We start from the raw sequence: 22,017 nt of genomic DNA, 5'->3' as shown, positions 1-22,017 counted from the left end.
CCTGACACAGAGTAATGTAGTGTACAAACAACCTCTTGCAAAAACAGCTGGCAGAACATAGACGAGCTCATTGGTCCAGGACTCCACAGTCTATTCACACCTACAGGCTAAAATTCAAGTGTTGCAGCAGCTCAGGATTACGAATAAATCTTCCCTAGTTCAAAATTAAAAAGTTAAAGTTACAAGTCTAAAACAGCAAATACATGTGTGTATATTCATATAAAACTGAACTTTAAATTGAAAAGAGTATGAGAAAGTTTCAAGAATGAGACATGTATATGTATGAACTAAGCATGAATAAATTTAAACTGCCATAATACAGTGTGGGTGCTTAAGCTGTTCTCAAAAGTCTTTTTCTTTCCTTTTTGTAAATCCTGTATAACAAGTGTGACTTGTGGTTCTCCCTGTTTACAGAGGAAGCAGGTCACACATTCCTGAGAAATCAGTCCCTCCTCTCTGTATGTCCTATAAAAGCCAAAGGTGGGCAAAGTTTGTTCCTTACAGAGACGTCAGAGGCAGAACAACCTGAGAGACCAACTCCTGTGTGCAGTGAGTACTGTGGTTACATATTTTATTTGCTTCCTGACTGTAGTTATCTTTTGAATAAAAGCTTAATCAGTATTCATATCAAGTCAGTATTTTTTTTCTTATAACAGAAAACAGTTGAAACCTTTAATTTTCTTGCTAAAAATCATTTACCTTCATCAGCTTTTTCAAATAATCTCACTTTGTCAAATCACAACAACAGTCACGTGACTGTTGTTGTGATTTGACGCTATATAAATAAAATTGAATTGAACCTTCTGTGAATGGTACTCATGGCCACTGAAAACACAACAGAGTCAGCTGTTACTAACTAACTACTACTAACCCAAGTTGCCTACCGATGCATCCATCAGAGCATGAATGTGTGTGTGAATGTTAGTTAAGAAGCACTAGCTAACAGCTGAGGAAAAAGTGCTTGTGCAAATGGGAGTGATTGGATGAATGTACGAGTTCTGTAAAGCGCTTTGAGTGCACATGATAGAGTAGAAAAGCGCTATAAAAGAACCAGTCCATTTTCCATTTATCAAAATCTCATCTTTAAGGTCTCCACATTCACAGGCAGAGTTAGACCTTGATCTGCCTTCTAAGTTCTCTGCTGTTTTTCTGCAGTTTGAGCCTGGGAATTTTTCAGTCTTAAAGGAAGCAATCGACCATTTAAGACCTTATAATACTGATGGATGTCTCTGTCCCACTGCAGCCTTTGCTTAACCGGTCTTTAACATCATGTAGACAGTTATCACAGACCTTTCTCAGCCTAAACGAAAATAAGACTGAAGTTATTGTTTGTGGAAGTGATGCCCCTTTGGATAAGTTAACTGATACGCTCGGTCCTCTTGCTTGTCATCACTTCCACACTGTAAGAAATCTCAGTGTTTTTAGATAGATCTTCAAATTAGAGAAACAAGTGTCCACAGTTGTCGAAATCAGTTTGTATCAGTTATGTGAAATTGCCAAAGCGAAGCCTCATCTTCCTCCTAAAGACCTAGTAAAACATTTATGACTTCATCACCTCTAGACTGGACTACTGCAATTCTCTCTACTTTGGTCTTTAACACTCATCTCTCCATCACTTGCAGTTCGCCCAAAATGCTGCTGCATGTCTTCCAACAGGTGTTAGAAAGTCTGAACTCATCACTCCAGTTTTAGCAAATTTACACTGGCTCCCTGTAAAATATTGTATTGATTTTAAGATGCTTTTACTTACTTTCGAAGTTTTAAATGATCTGGCGAGCAGTTACTTAAGCAAATTCCTCAACACATATAACTGCAATAGAGCACTGAGATCTTAGTACAGCCCAATAAAGGAGATGGGGCCTTCACAGCTGCAGCACCTAGACTCTGGAACATCTGCCACTCAATATTTGTACTTAAGAGTCTATACAGCGTTTCAAATCACGTTTAAAACTCACTTTTTATGCTGGCTTTTGATTCAAGTTTGAGTTCCATCAGGTTTGTTTTATGTTTGTTTTGTTTTTATGTTAAATATGTTGTCATTGAAGAAACTGTTTTTACCAGAGACCAGACTGCATCAAATTTATTGTTCTGAATATTTCCAGTTTTGTTTTTGGAGGAACTAAATCTGCAGGTTTCACCAGAGAAGCTTCTGTAACTGGTCATTAACAGCTCTGTGGGAGTCAAGGTGGTGGAACGATATCGCAGACGTTCAATTTCAGAATTGTTACAAACCAACAGGATACACATGCAGCCCATGCAATAATGTTACTTTAAAATGTTTCCACCTCAAAGGGCCGAGAGAAGCTCAATAGGTGAAATTTTATATGAATCGTTTTCTGAAGCAGTTGAAACATAGTAAGAACTGAAATATATTTAAGAACTAATTCAACAATACTTTATAAGTAAATACTTCACACATATAATTTAATTGGTGTTCCTTAAATACAGTCTTAGTAACATGAATAACCTCAACTTGCTCTCACAGATTTATTTGTGTCCATCGTTGTTAGTGCACGTCCATGTTTTCTAACATGTGGAAGGTCCTGAGTGTGAAACCAGCTGCTCTGTTTGTAAATTTCTTTTCTCTGGTTTTCCCTCCTGGTTAAAGCTGCAGCATAAAGCTCAGACCATTTCTGAGAAATCAGAGTTCTTCCTGACCTTCCCAAAGGAACAATAGCTGGTGGAGTGTGTTCCTGTCAGGGACTTCATTCTGCTGTGAGTATGTGGTTTGACTTGTTTTGTTTGTTTTAGATCTTCCTGATTCCTCATTGCTAAGATTTTTTTTTAATATTTTTGTTGTGAGTCACAAGGCATTTTCAGGTTATTTCCTGTTCAGACATTTTTTTAATATAATTTGCATATTACGTTCGTACCACAAAACTATATCAGCCAAATGAACTCCGAGCTGCTGTTTTATAAAAGAAATGTCCATCAGCTGTAGAGACGCTGTAGCTTAAACTGCCTGTTGTCATTCTTACAGTTTCAAATACTGTCTCTCTCAATCTCGGTGTGGCTGTAACTCAGGAGGTCACCGACTAATCCGCAGGTCTGCATGCCAAATATTCTTGGGCAACATCAAGTTGCTCTCCAATGCATCCACTGGAGTATGAATGTTAGATAGAAAATACTTGCATAGAAAAAAAGTGCTTGTGCGAGCAGGTGAATGAGACAAGTTGTGCAAAGCACTTTCAGTGCTCAGAATACAAAGTGCTGTATAAGAACCAGTCAGTTGGCAACCTTGTGGTTTAGAAGAATCAGAATCAGAATGGGTTTTATTGCCAAATGTTGAGCAGGTTTACAACATTAGGAAATTGCTGCGGTGCTTCAGTGCAAACATAGTGTCATAAATTACGTTTAAATAGACATGAGAAAAAAATAAGAATAAGAATTAAAAGTGCTAAGTAGATAGATATATACATGATATATACATGAGTGCAGGTGGTGATCAGTGCCAAACATGGAATGATGCAGTGAACACAGCGTAGGGTCATGTGTTAGTGGTGGGAACAGTCATACGGTTATTGTTCATGTGTCCGACAGCAGAGGGGAAGAAACTGTTCTTATGGCGAGAGGTTCTGGTGCGAATGGACCGGAGCCTCCTGCCTGAGGGGAGCAGGTCAAACAGACTGTGTCCAGGGTGAGAAGGGTCAGCTGAGATCCGAGCTGCACGCCGCAGTGTCCTGGAGGTGTACAGGTCCTGCAGAGATGGGAGTCTGCAGCCAATCACCTTCTCAGCAGAGCGCACAACACGCTGCAGTCTCTGTTTGTCCCTGATAGTGGCTCCAGCGTACCACACGGTGATGGAGGAGGTGAGGATGGACTCGATGATTGCGGTGTAGAATTGCATCATCGTCCGTGTTGGCAGGTTGAATTTCTTCAGCTGCCTCAGGAAGTACATCCTCTGCTGGGCTTTCTTAATGACGGAGGTGATGGTGGGCTCCCACTTCAGGTCCTGGGTGATGGTGGTACCCAGGAAGCGGAATGAGTCCACAGAGGTGATGGGGGTGTCAGTCAGGATGATGGGGGGGAGTGGGGCTGTGTGCTTCCTGAAGTCCACAATAATCTCCACTGTCTTCTGGGCATTCAGCACCAGGTTGTTGTGGCTGCACCAGGACACCAGACGTTCAACCTCCCTCCTGTAGGCAGACTCATCCCCGTCAGAGATGAGCCCAATAACGGTGGTGTCATCTGCAAACTTGATTAGCTTGACAGACTGGTGGGTGGAGGTGCAGCAGTTGGTGTACAGGGAGAAGAGCAGAGGAGAAAGAACACAGCCCTGAGGGGAGCTGATGGTCCGGGAGTCCGAGACATTCTTTCCCATCCTCACATGCTGCTTCCTGTCCGTCAGGAAGTCAGTGATCCACCGGCAGATGAATCACTGACTTAGACCACTGAAGCTTCAGCTTTCTGTCTTCTCACCAATGAGAGGAGCAGTGTGAGCGAGAGTGACTCACACTCTCCTTTGATTACATTTACTGGACTATTGTTATATTATTGTGTATGATATGTTCGCATCAGTGTTGAAAAGATATGCACATTATATATTTGTTTTTATTATATAGGTTTTTATTTGTTTAAATACTAATGACAATGAAGTGACCAGTGCTGTCAGCGTTGATCTCATCAAAATGACGTTAACCCCATAACCACATTAACGCGGCAAATCTCCGGTAGCTCGTAAACGCGTGAGCACCATGCAGCCCTACGCATGGGGCGATCCACGTCAACTTGCTTACGGATATTTGCCGCGTTAATGCGGTTATGGGGTTAACGTCATTTTGACGAGATCAACGCTGACAGCAATAGTTTATACACCAGAGGGTCTGATTGTTGGGTTTTCTCTGTATTATTCTGGTCTTTACTGTACAATGTAAAGCACTTTGAAGTAACTGTTGTTGTGATTTCGTGCTATATAAAATAAACTCGATTTCATTAAAAAATATTTAGATTAACAGTTTTCTGGAAATGACCTACTGCCAACGTACGATACTCGTGAAGAAAAACTATACAAAATGTGTTTAGAAGCATTTCAAATGAAGCTTTGCAGTAGATGTGGATCAATAAAGAGTTTTAATGCCTGAACCTGCAGCTGTTTGCTTTCCAGTGGATCCACAGCTGTGCAGGATCACCATCTACTGATGTAATAAGGTTTTATCTTAATATTGTCGTGGTTTTAGGCAAGGATTCAAGCGACACCTTGTAGAGCACTCAAACTCCGACCTTTATTGTCTACTTCCTGTTTCAGAACCCCCTTTCACAATAAAACAGGTTATACTCAAACAGATTACACCACATCCTCCTTTCGCTGAAAACATCAAACTTACAAGAACATTTACAGCATATATGAAAACTGTACTCTCTTTTTTTTTCTTAGAACCTTTCATAGAAACTTTTCTTTCTCTTCAACCTTTTTTCCTTTACTTTTAAACCCATGTTTTTCTTTTTTGTTTTGTTTATTTTCACAAGTCCAGTCTTTGTGGTTTTTTGACAACCCTGCCAGCCCTAGTTCTGACAGGACCTGGGTCTTCTGTCTTAGGAGTCAGAGTTGTAGTCGCCGATAGGTTTGAAGCAGGCAGGGCGTTCTCTGTTGGACTGAGAGGCGTAATTGGGGTTTGTAACTTTGGTGTGGCATCTGGAGGTGATGCCTATTTCTCCTGATGGCTCCTGAAGGGGTCTCGACAATGTATGAGCGGGGTGTGGAGTGAGAGGAGATGACAGTCCCTTCACGCCTAGTGTCTGTAATCCACACTGGTTGTCCCGGTGAGAGTGGAGGAAGTTCTGTCACACGATGTCTCCTGTTGTACGCAACACTGTCCTTCATCACTCTCTCTCTCACTTTTGTCAACACTGTAGCCTTGTTGGGCAGGCTGGGATTGAGCAAAGAAGGAAGCTGGGGAACTGACGTGCGCAGTCTTCATCCCATTAGTAGTTGCACAGGGCTATATCCATTAGCCAATGGGGTTGCTCTGTAAGCTAGAAGTGCAAGATATAGATCTTTTGTTTTCTTTAGCAGACTTTTCACAGTTTGGACATGACACTCAGCCTCACCATTGCTTTGTGCAAATCTTGGACTGCTTGTTACATGTCTGAACCCATAAGCTGCTCCAAAGTCTTTGAACTGTTGGCTTGAAAACTGAGGTCCATTGTCACTGTAGAGAAACTCTGGAATCCCATGTCTGGAAAAGATTGATTTTAGATGCACTATAACATCCTCCGATCTTGTGGGAGTAAGTTTGGCTATTTCCACAAATTTAGAGTAGTAGTCCACCAGAAGCACATAGTTGCTGTTGTTAAACGTAAAAAGGTCTGCTCCAACTTTTTGCCATGGTCTCTCAGGGAGTTGGCTTGGCATTAAGGGTTGCAGGAAGCATCTGCAGACAGTTTTAACTCTTTGTTTGGGTCATAGAGTGCAAGAATGGGAGTTGACGTCAGATCGCCTTTCAGCTGATTGAACGCTTTTTGCTGTGCGCAGCTCCAAACCCACTGATTTTTCTTCGAGAGCAGGTCTCTTAGGGGCTTGTCTTTTTCGGCCAGTCCTGGGATGAATTTGCCTAATTGGTTAAGCATCCCGAGAAAGCTGCGCACTTCACTGGCGTTTGACGGCTCTTTCATTGCTGTGATCGCTCTAATTTTGTCTGGGTCTGGCTGTACTCCCTCCGCAGACAAAACGTGTCCGAGGAACTTCACTTCCTGTTTGCTAAGGTCACATTTCTCCAGGTTTAGCGTGACACCGGCCTCTTGGAGTTTATTGAGCACTATGTGCAGCCTGGCGTTGTGCTCCTGCTGATCCTGTCCCCAAATGAGGATGTCATCCATGTGACAAACCACACCTGGCAGCCCATTAAGGATCACTGACATTCTACGCTGAAAATGTTCTGGGGCTGACGCTATTCCAAAGGGAAGTCTGTTAAAGTGGAAGCGCCCAAAGGGTGTAATGAATGTTGTGTAGTGTGCTGACTCTGGTGACAATGGAACCTGCCAGAAGCCTCTGTTTGCATCTAACTTACTGAAGACTTTTGCTCCCGCCAGGGATCCAAGTGTCTGTTCAACCGAAGGCAGGATGTACTTTTCTCTGCACACTGCTTCATTGAGGTGGGTGAGGTCAACACAAATACGCACAGAGTCGTTTTTTGTTGGCACTGGGACCATACCTGCACACCATTCTGTTGGTTCTTCAACTCTGCTGATTACTCCCATGAACTCCATTCTTTCCAGTTCCCGTTTCACCTTTCCTAACAAAGGGATGGGGACCCGTCTTGGTGCGGCCAGGGAAGAAGGCACAGCATTGGGTTTCAACTTAATCGTATAAGGTTGTTGCATTAAACCTAATCCCTGACACAGCTTTGGGTAGTTCTCATTCAACACATTCATGTCAATACTGTCAGCTCTACACACAAGGTTCAGCTTGACACTTGTTGGCCTGCTTAACAGTGCTATGTGCAAATCTTTGATAATGTAGACATTTTCCTGTATTTCCTGTTCACCTTTGCAAATTGTTTCTCTGCTCATACCCAACACATCAAGTGGAGTACCACCTGGACCAAACAATGGTCTATCTGGTTTACATAACTCTGTCTCATTTTGGTTTATGCAGTAATACATCTGGGCTGGGATAACAGAGACGTCAGCTCCTGTGTCCATCTTAAATCTAACTTTGTGGTTTCTGATAGTAAGGTCTGCATACCAAGGATCTGAACCTGCGTCTACAGAACCAAGAAACACGGGTGTACCATCACTTTTCTCTGTTTCTGTCACATGCACAGATTTAACAGATTTACACACTTTACTGAAGTGTCCTCTTTTACCACATGAGTGACATGTTGCATCTTTTGCTGGGCATTGTCCTTTACCATGCGCAGGGGTTTTCCCACACCTGTAGCATGATCTCCCATTTGGTGTTTTGTCCTTTGTTGTGCATTTACGTTCTCTTCGGGGTTTGAATGTTGAATGCCTTTGTTCCCTGTGCTTCGCTGTCACAGCATCTATTTCCATCTTATTTTCCCCTCTGATGTCTGTCTGTTGTTTTTTGATGACTTCAGACTGCCGGGCCTGATTAACCGCTTTCTCCAATGTCAAATCTCTGTCGATTTGAAGTCTCTCCGCTAAGCTGATGTCCCTCAGACCCACGACGAGGCGATCTCTTATTAACTCATCGTGCAGTGCACCATAACTGCAGTTTTCAGCTAAAGCATAAAGTGCGGTGACAAACGAGTCAACAGTCTCATTAGCTTGCTGTGTTCTTTGATTAAAGCGAGCTCTCTCATAGATAATGTTTTTCCTGGGAACAAAGTACGTATCCAAAGTGTCTCTTACAAAGGCAGCAGTACAAAGCAGTATGTCCGATAAAGGTTGCCCTCGGAGGATATCATCTGCTTCATCCCCCATGCAGTAGATGAGTGTGTTCACCTGGTTAGCCTCTGAGCTAAGGTGCAGGTTGCTTGCAAGTCGAAATCTTTCAAACCTCCTTATCCACTTTTCCCATTGCTGTGGCTTTGAGAAATCAAACAGCTCGGGAGGCTGGATGGTGAATGTGGCATTCGGGGGTAAGTTGGCGTTAGCATTATAGCTGCCGTTAGCTTGCTGGTGGGGCGGTGACGTGCGAGGCTGTGTAGCTGTTGCGCTAGCTCCCGTGCAGCATTTTACAACCTACTACACTGTCACTGTCTCACCCAGGAGGTGCCAGGTGGAACTATTCCAGATGTTGTCAGTTATAGTAATGGGTATAAAAACAAACAGCTGGACAGCAGAAGAACCAGAAAAACATCCTCAAAATTTTTCTGTGTTTTCCAGGTTAGACTGAAGAATGGACGGTACATCAGGTGAGATGGAGGTGGCAGCGCTCGGTCGGCCTTTCAGCGTCGGGATGTTGTACGACTGTCGCAGTGACTCGCTCGTCACTGGTAAGAATTCACATGTAAAAATTCTTTATGCATCACAAACTTTCGTTTTTTAAAGCCAGTCGACTGTAGAATAATATATATATAAGTCTGGCCTAAGTCTTCTGTTGATGACGGCAGCAGTCCAGGACTTGAGTTAATTTTCTTTAAGTTCCACAGAAGAATTGGTTACATCAGAGCTTGCCAGGCTTAATCCAAATGCAGTGCAGCCATACGTGAACTTACAGTTGTAGAAGATACGGTATATGTGACTATGAGCATGGTTTTCTGGAAACAGAAACAGGCAATTCTGTAATCAGTAGAGTCAAAAGTAACTAAGAAACAATCACAACACATCATCTACTCAACACAGAGGTATTTAACAATGTCCACAAGGGGTCACTGTAGACCATAAAGACCATCAGCTGAAGCAGCAGATGTGAGCCCAAACAGGTTCCCATCACTCCAGCCTTTCTGCCAGTAAAAGTAGCCACGCCCCTAACTCCAGTATCAGATACGTGTTATAAAATAATTCACCCGTGGCTACTTTTACTACGGACAATACCTACAACCACGATTACCGACACTAACAAGCTGATCTACAATACAATACTAATAACCAATAAAACAAAGTAAAAACAAACCAACAAACACGAAAACACCAGACATTATGATACAGACTTATAGTTTGTTTTTCCTCGGTGCGCCTGCTCGCTGCTGAAGTCAAAGTAAACTTTATTGTCATCTCCGCTACATACAGTCCAGTAGATAGAGAGACGAGACGACGAGGCTCCAGTTACAGCAGTGCAAGTAAACAAACAATATATATAAGAAGAGTAAGAAAATAAATATACACTTTAGGACTCGGGGTAAAGGGATCAATAACAATTTAAAATGTATAATTTATAGTTTGATGATTTAAAGTCTCACACACAACCCGTGGAAAGGGGAGGGGGCCCTGCTGCTTCCAAATAGAGCACATTTCATTCATACTGTTGTAAATCCAAGCTCATTATGGATTAATGATTTGAATCCTGGGTTCAAAGCCATCAGGTGCTCAGTTTAGAAAAAAGAGAAAAGAAGAGGAGGAGAAACGAGCAAAAGATGCAGGTAAGCAGATGTGTGATTGGATAATGGCAGCTCATCCTGAAACAATCAGAATCAGAATACTTTATTAATCCCTAAGCAAATTATGTGAGTTACAGTTGCTCCAAGAAGATATGGTAAAAATAGCAACAGTAACAGACTAAGCTCCAAACAATACATTATGTTACAGATTTTAATATTAATTAGTCATTGTCAGTTGTTGATTTGTCCTGTTCTCATTGTGTGACGAGTTATGATGGCTGTCTGGTAGCTGTTTGCATACTGTAACATTCACAAGAACCAGACGGTTGGGTCTCAGTTTGTCCGTTTATTAGGCACATAAGCAAGCGGGTTGCTAACTCAGGGGAGAGCGCCCTCGTGCTACACCTCTCTTCAGCCTGGCACACACACATAACACCGAACAACCAGGTCCCCCCTCCCCTTCCTCTACACCACCCTCCCTACTTCCTGCAGCACAACCAAACATGAATCTTAAAGGAACAACAACAGTGTGCAGAGATAACCAACATGTCACTGTACAATAACACTTAACCATCGTTACACTGCCCCCCCAGCAATAAGTTCCTCGTCCCCGAGGGAACGACACAGTCTCTGAGGCGGGGTGGTAGCCTACGTTCCCTCCTTGACCTCCTGAGCCCCTGAGGTGGACGCGGAGCTTCGGGGCTTTGGGGTGAAGAGTCCGAGGGAGGGGAACGCAGCCCCGGTCGGGGGCCCCTCTGAGCAGGGTCATGGACGCTCTGTACACGTCCCTCTGGAAAGGAGGGGAGGGACTGCCCTCTGTAGGGGGCCATCCGGTCTCTGTGCAGCGCTACTATCCTCCCCCTAGGAGGCAACTGCACCCTGTAAACAACTTCCCCCACTCGCTCTAGGACGCTGCAAGGCCCCACCCAGCTGCTATCCAGTTTAGGACACCGTCCCTTCCTCCTCTTTGGGCTGTAGACCCACACCAGCTCCCCAGCACGGAAGTGCCTCCCCTTAGTGGTGATGTCGTAATTCCTCTTTTGGCGCAGGCCTGCCTTCGCCAGCTGCTCTCGGGCGTAGGAATGTGCAGAATCCAGCCGGTCCTGCAGCTTCCTTGCGTAGTCCCGGCCCGGTGGTGCCTCTGGCGCGTCCGGGGGCTTCCCAAAAGCCAACTCTGCAGGAGTTCTCAGCTCTCTCCCTAACATGAGCAGGGCAGGCGTACATTGGGTGGAGTCCTGCACTGCCGACCTGTAGGCCATGAGGGTAAGGGGAAGATGGTAATCCCAGTCCCGTTGGTGTTCTGAGGTAAGGATGGCTAGCTGCTGGGCCAGCGTCCTGTTAAACCTTTCCACCAGCCCATCGCTTTGGGGGTGAAGTGGGGTGGTGCGGGTCTTCTTAATCCCAAGGCGTTCGCACATGGCAGCAAAAACCTTGGACTCAAAGTTACGCCCCTGGTCACTGTGGAGGGTCTCTGCTGTTCCAAAGCGGCTGAACATCCCCTCCACTAATACATCAGCGACAGTCTCAGCCTCCTGATCTGGGACGGCGTATGCTTCCGGCCACTTGGTAAAATAGTCCATGGCCACAAGAACATAGCGGTTTCCTCTGTCTGTGCGAGGAAATGGGCCCATGACGTCCACAGCTACTCGCTCCATTGGGGCTCCTGCTGGTTGCTGCTGAAGCTGAGCCCGGGACTGGTCCTGTGGCCCTTTGTGTGAGGAACATGCATCACAGCTGCGGCAAAAGTCCTCCACATCCCTCCGCTGTTGACCCCAGTAATAGCCCTGGCGGAGGCGGCGGAGAGTCTTGGAGACCCCAAAGTGGCCGGAGCCAGTGCTCCCATGGCAGGCTTCCAGCACAGCTGACCTCAGCGACCTTGGCACCACAACCTGCCACCTCTCCTCCCCCGTGGCAGGATCCTTCCAGGTACACTCCAACACCCCCTCCTTCAGCCTGAGAGCTGCAAACTTGGCCCATAGCCCCCTGGTACAGATGGAAAACCCAGTGACCTCATCCCAAAGGGGTTGCTCCCCCTTCTCCAGCCACTGCAGGACCGGCAGCAGGTCCGTGTCTTGTTCCTGCCATGCCCTCCACTCCGCTGCATCCACCACCAGAAGAGCCCTGCAGGCGAGCTGTGCTGCTCCGTCTATTGTCGTGAGTTCCCGCTTTATTTCCTCTCGCTTCTCACAGTAACGGCAGCCAGCTGCAGCACATGGGCGGCAAGAGAGGGCGTCTACGTTAGAATGGTGCGTCCCTGCTCTGTGCTCCACGGTGAAATTGAAGGCTTGGAGCTCCTCCAGCCAGCGAGCCACCTGTCCCTCTGGCTCCCTGAAAGACATCAGCCACTGAAGGGCAGCATGATCAGTTCTGATAACAAATGCTGTGCCGCACAGGTAGTACTTAAAGTGTCTCACCCCCGCCACCACAGCCAACAGCTCTCGTTGTGTGACACAGTAGCGCCGCTCACTCCTGTTCAGGACCCGGCTGAAGTACGCCACCACCTTCTCCCCTTTCGGCCCAACCTGCGACAACACCGCTCCCAGCCCCACATTACTTGCGTCAGTGTCCAGGACAAAAGGCAGGGTGGGGTCAGGGGGGGCAAGGACTGGGGACTCTGTCAGCGATCTGCGGAGGGTGTCGAACGCCTGCTGACAGTCCTGTGTCCAGATGAAGTCACGGTCCTTCTGCAGCAGGTGGAAGAGTGGTGCGGTTATGGAGGAAAAGCCCTTCACAAACCTCCTGTAATAAGACGCCAGTCCTAGGAAGCTTTTGAGCTGTTTCTGGTCTGCTGGTGTGGGCCACCCGGTAATGGTGTGAATTTTTTCCTCCAAAGTGCTGATGCCCTCACGACCCAGCTTGTGGCCCAGAAACTCCACCTCCCTCCTCATGAAGTGGCACTTGTCGGGATGCAGCTTCAGGCCTGCAGCCGCCACCCTCTCCAACACTTGTCTCAGGGCATCCAGGGCAGCATCAAAGGAGCCCCCGTGCACTAGAAGATCATCCAGGTAAACCAGACACCGTTGCCGTGGGACGCCAGCCAGCACACTGTCCATAAGCCTCTCGAAGGTCGCAGGAGCGTTGCAAAGACCAAAGCTCAGGACTTTGAACTGCCATAGTCCCCTGTTAGTGCAGAAGGCTGTCTTCGGTCTGGATTCCGGGGACAGTGGCACCTGCCAGTAGCCACTCCGCAGGTCCAGGGTGGAGAACCAGGAGGACCCGGCTACTAAGTCGAGAGACTCATCAATCCTGGGAAGGGGGTAAGAGTCCTTCTTCGTCACTTTGTTGAGTGGTCTGTAGTCCACACAGAAACGCATCCTAGGACTTTTTTTCTTAGGCACCATCACCACCGCGGAGGCCCACGGGCTATCAGATGGCTCTATGATGCCCGCCTTCATCATTTCACACAACTCTCTGTCCGCAGCCTCCTGATGAGCCAGGGGCAGGCGGCGGGGGCGCACTTTAATAGGCTGGGCATCCCCGGTCTCAATGACGTGCTCTACCAAGTGTGTCAAGCCAACACCACTTTCTTTCAGGGCAAAAATGTCACTAAACTCTTTTAGTACCTGCCATAGACTCTCTTCCTGCTGTGGAGTCAGCCCCTCACAGTTCTTTGACCAGATACTCCTCACTGCTGAGAGCCTCTCCTCCTCCTCCGCCCGCTGTTCTGCTGGCGGGTCTGTAGGGGTCTCTGCGGTGGAGGTGGACGCCGCGGCAGATGCTGTGCAGACCGGGGGAGGAATAAGCGGCACCTTCTTCCCATCAGGGAGTACGAGGAATCCTTTGCCTAAGTCCAGTACACCACCAATGGCTCGTAAAAAATCCAGCCCAAGGATGCAGGCGTCCTGCACGTCAGCCACCCAGGCAGCATAAGACACACCAAGGTCCCCCACCTTGAACTGGAACACTCCCCTCCCTCTCATTGGGGCCAGATCACCGGTCACAGTCTTAAGTTGCACATTAGTCGGTTGCACAGCAGCTCCGGTTGGGACAACATCGGGTCGGACCAGCGTTGCATTGGACCCCGTGTCCAGCAGGGCCGTACAGGACACCCCCGCAATCGTCACTGGAACATGGCAAAAGCCGTCAACCTGGGTCCAGCCCACAGCGATGGCCGCACCGGGTGGAGGTGGTGTGGGGATGTCGTTCTCCCAGGCCCGTGTACTTCCACCTACACGGGCCCGTGGGCGTTTCCCTGAACCGCTGCAAGCTTGGGGCACTGCCTGATGAGGTGTCCGACTTGTCCACATCCCCAACTGCACAGGCCCGCTGGCATCTCCATCTGTTCCACAGGTGCTGACACAGCCCTCACCACGTGTGCGTCATCAGCGCCCCCAGAGGATCCTGCAAGCATCTCCCTCTCCAACGCTAGCTCCAGGGCTGCACTGAGTGTGGCCGGCTGAGCAAGCTGAGTTTGCATACGGAGCTCTTTAGGGCTCAGGGCCTGCAGGAACTGGTCCCGAGCTAACTCCGCCTGCACTGATGGTGGCATGCTGTCATACGCCCTCCGGCAAAGGCACTCGACTTCATGGGCCAAAATGCGGAGGGGCTCACCTGGCAATCTGCGTCTGTTGTGGAACTCCGACCTCAGCAGCACTGGTTGGTTATACTGCCCGAAGCGCCTCTGAAGTGCTCCGACCAGAGCATTATAATCTCCCCTCTGCTCCTCGGTCAGCAGCAGCAGGCATGCAGCTGCATCCTCACACGGCACAAAGCCAATTGGAGAGCTTTATGTTCCTCAGACCAGCCAGCTGCAACAGCTAACAGCTCGAACTGTGCGATAAACACTTCCCATGGCGTCTTGCCGCTGAACTTAGGCGTTTTTATATTCGCTGCAGCTTGCTGGGCGCCGCCATGTTTGTTTACATCACGTGACGGCGCGCCAAGCGAGGTCGACTCCTTCCCGCCGGAATCGCGGCCGCTGTGCGAACAGTTCCCGAGCCTAGTCAAACCTGGAGAAAATCCAGCCTCGGCAGACAGCCGCAGCGCCGTTTCCCTCACTCCATGGGCGGGCGCGCGCGGACGAACCTCCCTCTCCTCCCTCTCCTCCCTCTCCTCCGTCTCCTTCTTAATCCTGCCCGGCAACATCCTCGTCTCGTAACGGCAAGCGTCGCCAGCAACAGGGTGTCGGGCGTTCTGGGGTTCTTTTTTCTTTCTTCACTTCTGACACCAATGTAACATTCACAAGAACCAGACGGTTGGGTCTCAGTTTGTCCGTTTATTCGGCACATAAGCAAGCGGGTTGCTAACTCAGGGGAGAGCGCCCTCGTGCTACACCTCTCTTCAGCCTGGCACACACACATAACACCGAACAACCAGGTCCCCCCTCCCCTTCCTCTACACCACCCTCCCTACTTCCTGCAGCACAACCAAACATGAATCTTAAAGGAACAACAACAGTGTGCAGAGATAACCAACATGTCACTGTACAATAACACTTAACCATCGTTACAATACAATGCATACTCTCTCTCTCTTCATATGTGTGTGTGTGTTTCTCTGGTGAAATTCAGTATGGTTCCGACAAAAGTTCTATGTTAACCCTCTGGGGTCCAGGGTTTAATTGGCTGTTTTTGACTACTTTTAATTTTACCTCTATATTTCACCTTTAAAATATGTTTTTCTTGCCTTGTTTGGTATCATTGTTTTCAGCACAACCTCAAATATCTGAAATTTGAGTTATTTTTTCATTTTAGTATACTATATTAGCACAGTTGATCTAAACTCAGACAGGAAATTCTAAATCCGAGTAAAAAAAAGTTATATTTTTTACTGTAAAACCCACAAACATGTTTAACGAATCATTTTCATAGCTTGAAATGCAAATAGAAATTGTACATTTCTAAAAAATTATGCACAAGTTTTGCAAACAACAAAGTTATATGGTACTATTTACCTAAAAATGCAGCCAAGACCTCAGGCGTTTTTTATATAACCATTTAAATCTATTTACAGAACAATCAGGTGTGCTGCATCAAAGAAGAAGGCACACAAATTATTTGTGCCAGTCCAAAAAATGTAGTTTGTGTTCAGTATAAGACAGAGGAGAACAGCACAGGCCTAAACCCTGCAGGTCTGACAGCAGGAGGTGCATCAGTCCAGTTTTCCATGTTGGAACAGCGTTTACACTGGAATCTGCCTTTGACGGCTTTTTTAGAGCAAATATGAAATTCAGCAGTCTAACTGACACACAATACAAAACAATAACTACACAACACACTAACTACAGCCTCCAAACACGCTAAACATCACTAATGTCTCACATAGTGATACCCGCTTTCCGTTGTGGGTGTCACTCCTAAAAACTTCCCCTTCTCCCTAAACAACCAACTGGCGCGCCAGAGGGAGTCTTCGCCCAGGGCGCCAAACAGGCTAGAACCGTCACTGTCTGTTGGGACTAACTCCCTTTTGGAGCCTTGTGGCACCCAGAGGAACTGTAGTGTTTAACATTTCCAAGTTTCAGCTCCACAGGTTGCCTCGTGGTTTTAACTGCACCCAGTTGTGTTAAAGTGATCCGGACTGTTCCTTTGTCCTGCTAATTTTTTATTTTTATAATTCTCAAAGAAGGTTCAAACTGAGCCTTCAAACAGAATTAAAACCTGCTGCTTGCTCAAAGTTGTTGGATTCTAGCAGATTAGTGTTTGAAGTCCTGTGGAAACAGCCGAGGTTTTATTATTCCTGCTTCTGACTTCTATTTATGCCTTTTTGTAAAAGAAAAAACAAAACAAAAACAAGCTCTAACTAGCTGCTGTAATCAATGTGCAACTAACAGGGCCTAAAGCTAAGATAAGGATAAGAACATCTTCCCTGATCCTCATGAGTAAAGTCAGTCACTATTAAAACAAGTTGGCAGCCATGATGCAACACCTGGAAATCCACTCCAACTCTTAGAGCGCTTTTCCATTTGGAGCTACTCAGGTTGGCTTGAGTCGACTCAGTCTTTACGATTTCATCATTAGCTGGTAATACCTGGTACCAGATACTTTTTTTGTACCAACTGCATGTCACTGATTGGCTGATCAGTGACATGTAGTCTTTTGACAGTGGCGTCACTAAATTAGTTATTAGAACGTTTCCCTCAAGGAAATCCAAACTGCCATTTTTGACATTATTACTGTCATTATCTTAAATACTGAAAACTCAGATGCAGAGCCTGAACTCTTCATCTGGAAGAACTCAGTTAATCTGGTTCATCCAGACAAACAAAAGATTTGTGGTTCATTTACTATTTTTATTTCATTTTGGTGAATATCACAAAAAGAGATGAAAAAACACAACAAGGAAAGTCGTGAAAAAATCAACAGCAAAAGTTTGACAAGTTTGCTCATAGAAAGACACCGCTCTGTTTGTTTATTTTAAAATTCACATTTTTTAAAATCATTTTTTAACATTTATTTTAGAATTTGATTTAATTGATGGAGTCCTGGTAGTAATATTTTTCCTTCTTCTTTTGCAGGAATGACTCTGTGGGATCGTGATGACCTGATGAAAGATGTTGGAGAAAGACCGCATGCCTCTAATGATTTTGAAATTGTTGCATCTGAATCAATTTCAGACAAATCTTCAGCTCTGAATGTTGAAGCTTCACTGAAGGCAAGTTTCCTGGGTGGACTGGTTCAGGTTGATGGATCTGCCAAATATCTGAATGATAGTAAATCTTCCAGAAATCAGGCCAGAGTAACACTGAAGTACAAGGCAACCACAAAGTTCCAGGAGCTGTCCATGAATCATCTTGGAAGAGGAAACGTGAAGCATCCATATGTTTTTGATCAAGGCTTAGCAACACATGTAGTCACAGCTATTCTTTATGGAGCACAAGCTTTCTTTGTGTTTGACCGTGAAGTTTCTGAACACGAAGATCATCAAGATGTTCAGGGCAACTTGAAGGTGATCATCAAGAAGATTCCCTTACTTTCTGTAGAGGGTGAAGGTTCCCTGAAGATGGAAGAGAAGGACAAAGAAAGTGTTCATAAATTCTCCTGTAAATTTTATGGAGACTTCTGTCTTCCAAAACCACCAACAACCTTTCAAGGTGCAGTAGAAGTCTACCAAAGCCTGCCAGGATTACTGGGAGACAAAGCTGTACCAGTGAAGGTCTGGCTGCTGCCACTGACAGCTTTAGATTCTTCTGCTGCTAAACTCGTCCGTAAGATCAGTATAGGATTAGTTCAAGAAGCACAGACAGTCCTGGAGGACTTCAGTGAGCTGGAAATGAGGTCCAATGATGTACTGAGAACCAGCACTGCACAGCAGTTCCCACAGATTGGTAAAAAGCTTAAAAGTTTCAAAGAAATGTGCTCTGAGTTCAAGCTGGAATTCCAACAAACTTTGGCCAAGAAACTTCCATCAATCCGAGGAGGAGGAGAAGAGGAAGCTGAGCTTGCAGAGATCCTGAAGAAGAGACATTCTTCACCTTTCAGCAGCAAAAACCTGAACGAGTGGATGGACTGTAAAGAGAGAGAAATCTACACTTTAATGTCTTTTACCAGGATGATGAAAAACACCAAAATCATCTCGTCTCAAAATGATCTGTACAAGGAAAGTCTGAGTGCAGAGCATGTTGTGTGTTTTGTTTTCACCTCTCTGGGAAAGGATGAACCGTACCTCTCAGCTTTATCAAGATACTTAAGAGGAAAAACCAACCCAGACCTTCAAGATCCTCACACTCATGATGTAGAGAAGGAACAATGGTACGCCTCAAAAGAAGTAACGGCTGAAATGAGGAGGAAAACAAAACTCTTCAGTGATTTTGCAGAGGCCAACAAGGAGAACAAGAACATGAAGTTCCTGACAGTGGGGTTAACTAATGAGACACAGGAAGGTTCCAGCATCCACCTTTATGAAGGTGGATTTACTGTCAGTGAGAACTTTGAGCCTCCTTCAAAGCCTGAAACTCTGACAGCAGCTGACATAAACCACAACAGTGTGACACTGAAGATTTCTCCACCCAGATTTGGAGCAGAGAACATCACCTCCTACTCTGTTGAGTACTGTGTCAGTGGAGAGGATGGATGGCAGCAGAAGACAGAAGCAAAGGCTGAAGAAGTCACAGTGAGAGATCTGAAGCCAAACACAGAGTATGTGTTCAGATGCAGAGCAGTGACCTCAGCAGGTGTCGGGCCGGATAATCAAGTTTCTATTAAAACCTTACCCTGCAGCCCTCCTGCAAAACTTAGACTTGAACCAAATTCAAGCATGGCACACGTAAGATTTAAACACCTCAAAGAGCTTCTCAGGCATAAAAGTAAAAAGATCAAATCTGATTCCCCCTCAGTTTACAAACTGCCTCTGACAGAAGAACACATGAACATAGATGGATGCAGGAAGTTTGACTTTGGAGAAGAAAGCACGAGGCAGAATCGTACAATAATGCTTCTTGGAGCGACAGGATCAGGAAAGTCCACTCTGATCGATGGGATGATCAACTACATTGTTGGTGTCGAGTGGGAGGACAGTTTCAGGTTTAAATTCATTAATGAGGATCAGTCAACATCACGAGCTCCCAGTCAGACCTCTGAAGTCACTGTTTACAAAATCAACCACCAGGATGGATTTCAAATCCCGTTCTCTCTGACCATTATTGACACTCCAGGCTTTGGAGATACAAGAGGCATAGAAAGAGACGGAGAGATCACAGAGCAGCTACGTAATCTCTTCTCTGCTCAGCACGGTGTCACTGACATTGATGCTGTGTGTTTTGTAGCTCAGGCTGCTTTAGCACGACTCACACCAACACAAAAATATGTGTTTGATTCAGTGCTCTCAATCTTTGGCAAAGATGTGGCAGAAAACATCAGCATTGTGGTGACATTTGCAGACGGTCAGCGACCTCCAGTTCTCGAGGCGATCAATGCTGCAGGAGTCCCATGTCCTAAAACAAAAGACGGACTGCCGGTTCACTTCAAATTCAATAACTCAGCGCTGTTTGCAAATAACAAATCAGCTGAAGGAGACAGAATGAGTGATGATGATGATGAAGGAGACTTTGATCAGATGTTTTGGGAGATGGGGACAAAAAGCATGAAAAGGTTTTTTGCTGCTCTGAATAAAAGAGAACCTAAAAGTTTGACACTGACAAAGGAAGTCCTCAGAGAAAGAAAGATACTGGAGATTACAGTCGAAAATTTGCAGGTGCAGGTGAAACTTGGGTTAGCCAAGCTTGAGGAGATAAACAAGACGAGTGATAAACTTAAAGAATATGAAGCAGAGATGAGCAGAAATGAGAACTTTGAGTTTGAAGTTACTGTCAAAAAGCCTGTTCAGGTGGACATTTCTGGCTCTGGAAACTACATCACCAACTGTCAGCAATGTCATGTCACCTGTCACTATCCATGTACCATAGCAAATCGTGAGGGTTTAAGATACTGTCCAGCAATGGGATCAGATGGATACTGTACTCAGTGTCCAGGAAAATGTATTTGGAAAATACACCTTAATCAGAAGGAAAGATGGTACTATAAAGACGTTAAAGAGAAAAGAACAATAAAAGAGCTGAAAGAAAAGTACTTGAAGGCCAAAGGAGAGAAGATGACTGTTCAGAAAGTGATTGATAAACTGAAGGCTGAGTATAAAAGTTTGCAGGCTGACGTAGTGAAACTGATGGAGAGATCTTCCAAGTGTCTGAACAGACTCAAAGAGATAGCACTGAAGGCAAACCCTCTGTCCACTCCAGAGTACATCGACATGCTTACTGAGGAAGAGAAATCTGAGGGCAAACCAGGCTGGAAGCAACGAGTTCAGTCTCTGATGGAGATGAAAGAAAAAGCAGAGCTCATGGCCAAAATAGAGAAAGGAGAGAAACTCTTTTACTGAACATTCATGTGATCACAAAGAAGAACAAAGAAAAGGTCGAGACCAGTTTGAACTGAGACGATAAAGATTTGAACTCAGTCGACAAAGACAAACGACACACGTAAGATAAGATCTCATTTAAAAAAAAAACAAAAAAAACTGATTTATCTTTAACATAGAAGTGTGATTATATTTTATTGGACATTAAAATGTTCAACTTTTGACTTTTTCCTTTCAGCTTCTTTATATTCTTTATGTTTGATCTAATATTAAGTTTATTTTCTCAGTGACTCCTGATGTTGATGTTAATGGACTTTTTATTGTGTTGATTTTTATGCTTTTATTAAAAAAGTATAATTTTACTTTTTGTTTCCTTTCCTGGATTTTTCTGTTGCTTCATAAAACACAGCAAATGTTTATCACACATATGAGAGCAGCTGTTTTATCCTCTGTGTGAGGGGATGTAGTTTTACTAACTCAGACGTGTCATTTACACATTTACAGCTTCATTTTCATTTGCTTCCTGAGCACTCGTGCTGCCGGTGTGTTAGCTTTATCTAAGTAAAACCCTTTGCTGGAACAAAGAGACGATCCACTGCAGGGGCAAAACAAGATGCAAGACACCAGAGCTCTTTGTGTGATCTCGTGCACGAGGGAGACGACTGAGACCGAGCCTTTTCCTACAGCTTGAACCCCAGTCGCTCTCATCTGCTCCCTGGTAACACTGCTTGTGGTTACATGTATATGCATAGGTTCATTAACATATGACATCTTAAACAGACATATGTGTGAACAAAGACTACCTGTCTGTGTGTGCATGTGTGTGTGTAAATGTGTATGTGTAGGTGTGTGTGTGTGTGTCAAAATATGACCCTGTGAACGCCTCCTCAGAAAGTTGGCGCGAGGAGTCCAGCGGTCCACCTAAAGAAAAGGCTCTTATACTCAAACAGATACAGATGTGTCTGCCGTACCATATATCAGAAAGAGAAGATACAACCTCTCTCATGACCCTCGGATGTATGTGAGGTATGCCAGAACACTCTGGAAAAGGAGTGAACGTCCTCCCATCTCATAGCACACAGAGTCTTACTAAGGATGAGACCTTCTATCAATATGCAAACAATTGTAGACTCTAAGCATATATGATTATGTTTCTAAGTACAAATGTCAATTCTAAAATCTCACTGTGACACAGCGTTTGTTCACAGTTCAAACATTTATTCAGCCAGTCCTGTCATTAAGTCGCGTTTGATTAAACAGAGACATGAATCCCTTTGTTGCCGTG

The 22,017-nt window shown here is 45.4% G+C and overlaps 1 protein-coding gene across 2 annotated transcripts; it reads left to right on the top strand.

Moving 5' to 3' along the window:
- Positions 1-414: 414 nt before the first annotated feature.
- LOC146686894 (uncharacterized) lies at positions 415-21,230 on the top strand. Of its 2 annotated transcripts, XM_085439140.1 has the most exons (4): positions 415-549; positions 2,609-2,715; positions 8,791-8,900; positions 17,398-21,230. In XM_085439140.1, exons 3-4 carry the CDS (start codon positions 8,804-8,806, stop codon positions 20,751-20,753), a joined length of 3,453 nt encoding a protein of 1,150 aa, XP_085295266.1. In that variant the 5' UTR covers positions 415-549; positions 2,609-2,715; positions 8,791-8,803; the 3' UTR covers positions 20,754-21,230. The 2 variants fall into 2 exon arrangements, with proteins under 2 accessions (XP_085295266.1, XP_085295267.1); XM_085439141.1 differs by lacking the exon at positions 2,609-2,715.
- The last annotated feature ends 787 nt before the right edge of the window (positions 21,231-22,017 follow it).

Source organism: Copadichromis virginalis, linkage group LG18 (assembly GCF_057382275.1).
Source record: "Copadichromis virginalis isolate Kocher_CV1m ecotype Utaka linkage group LG18, C_Virginalis_male_GT1.1, whole genome shotgun sequence".
Classification (NCBI taxonomy): Eukaryota; Metazoa; Chordata; class Actinopteri; order Cichliformes; family Cichlidae; genus Copadichromis; species Copadichromis virginalis.
The sequence above is the reverse complement of the archived record's forward strand: the minus strand, read 5'-3'. Positions and strand labels throughout refer to the sequence as shown.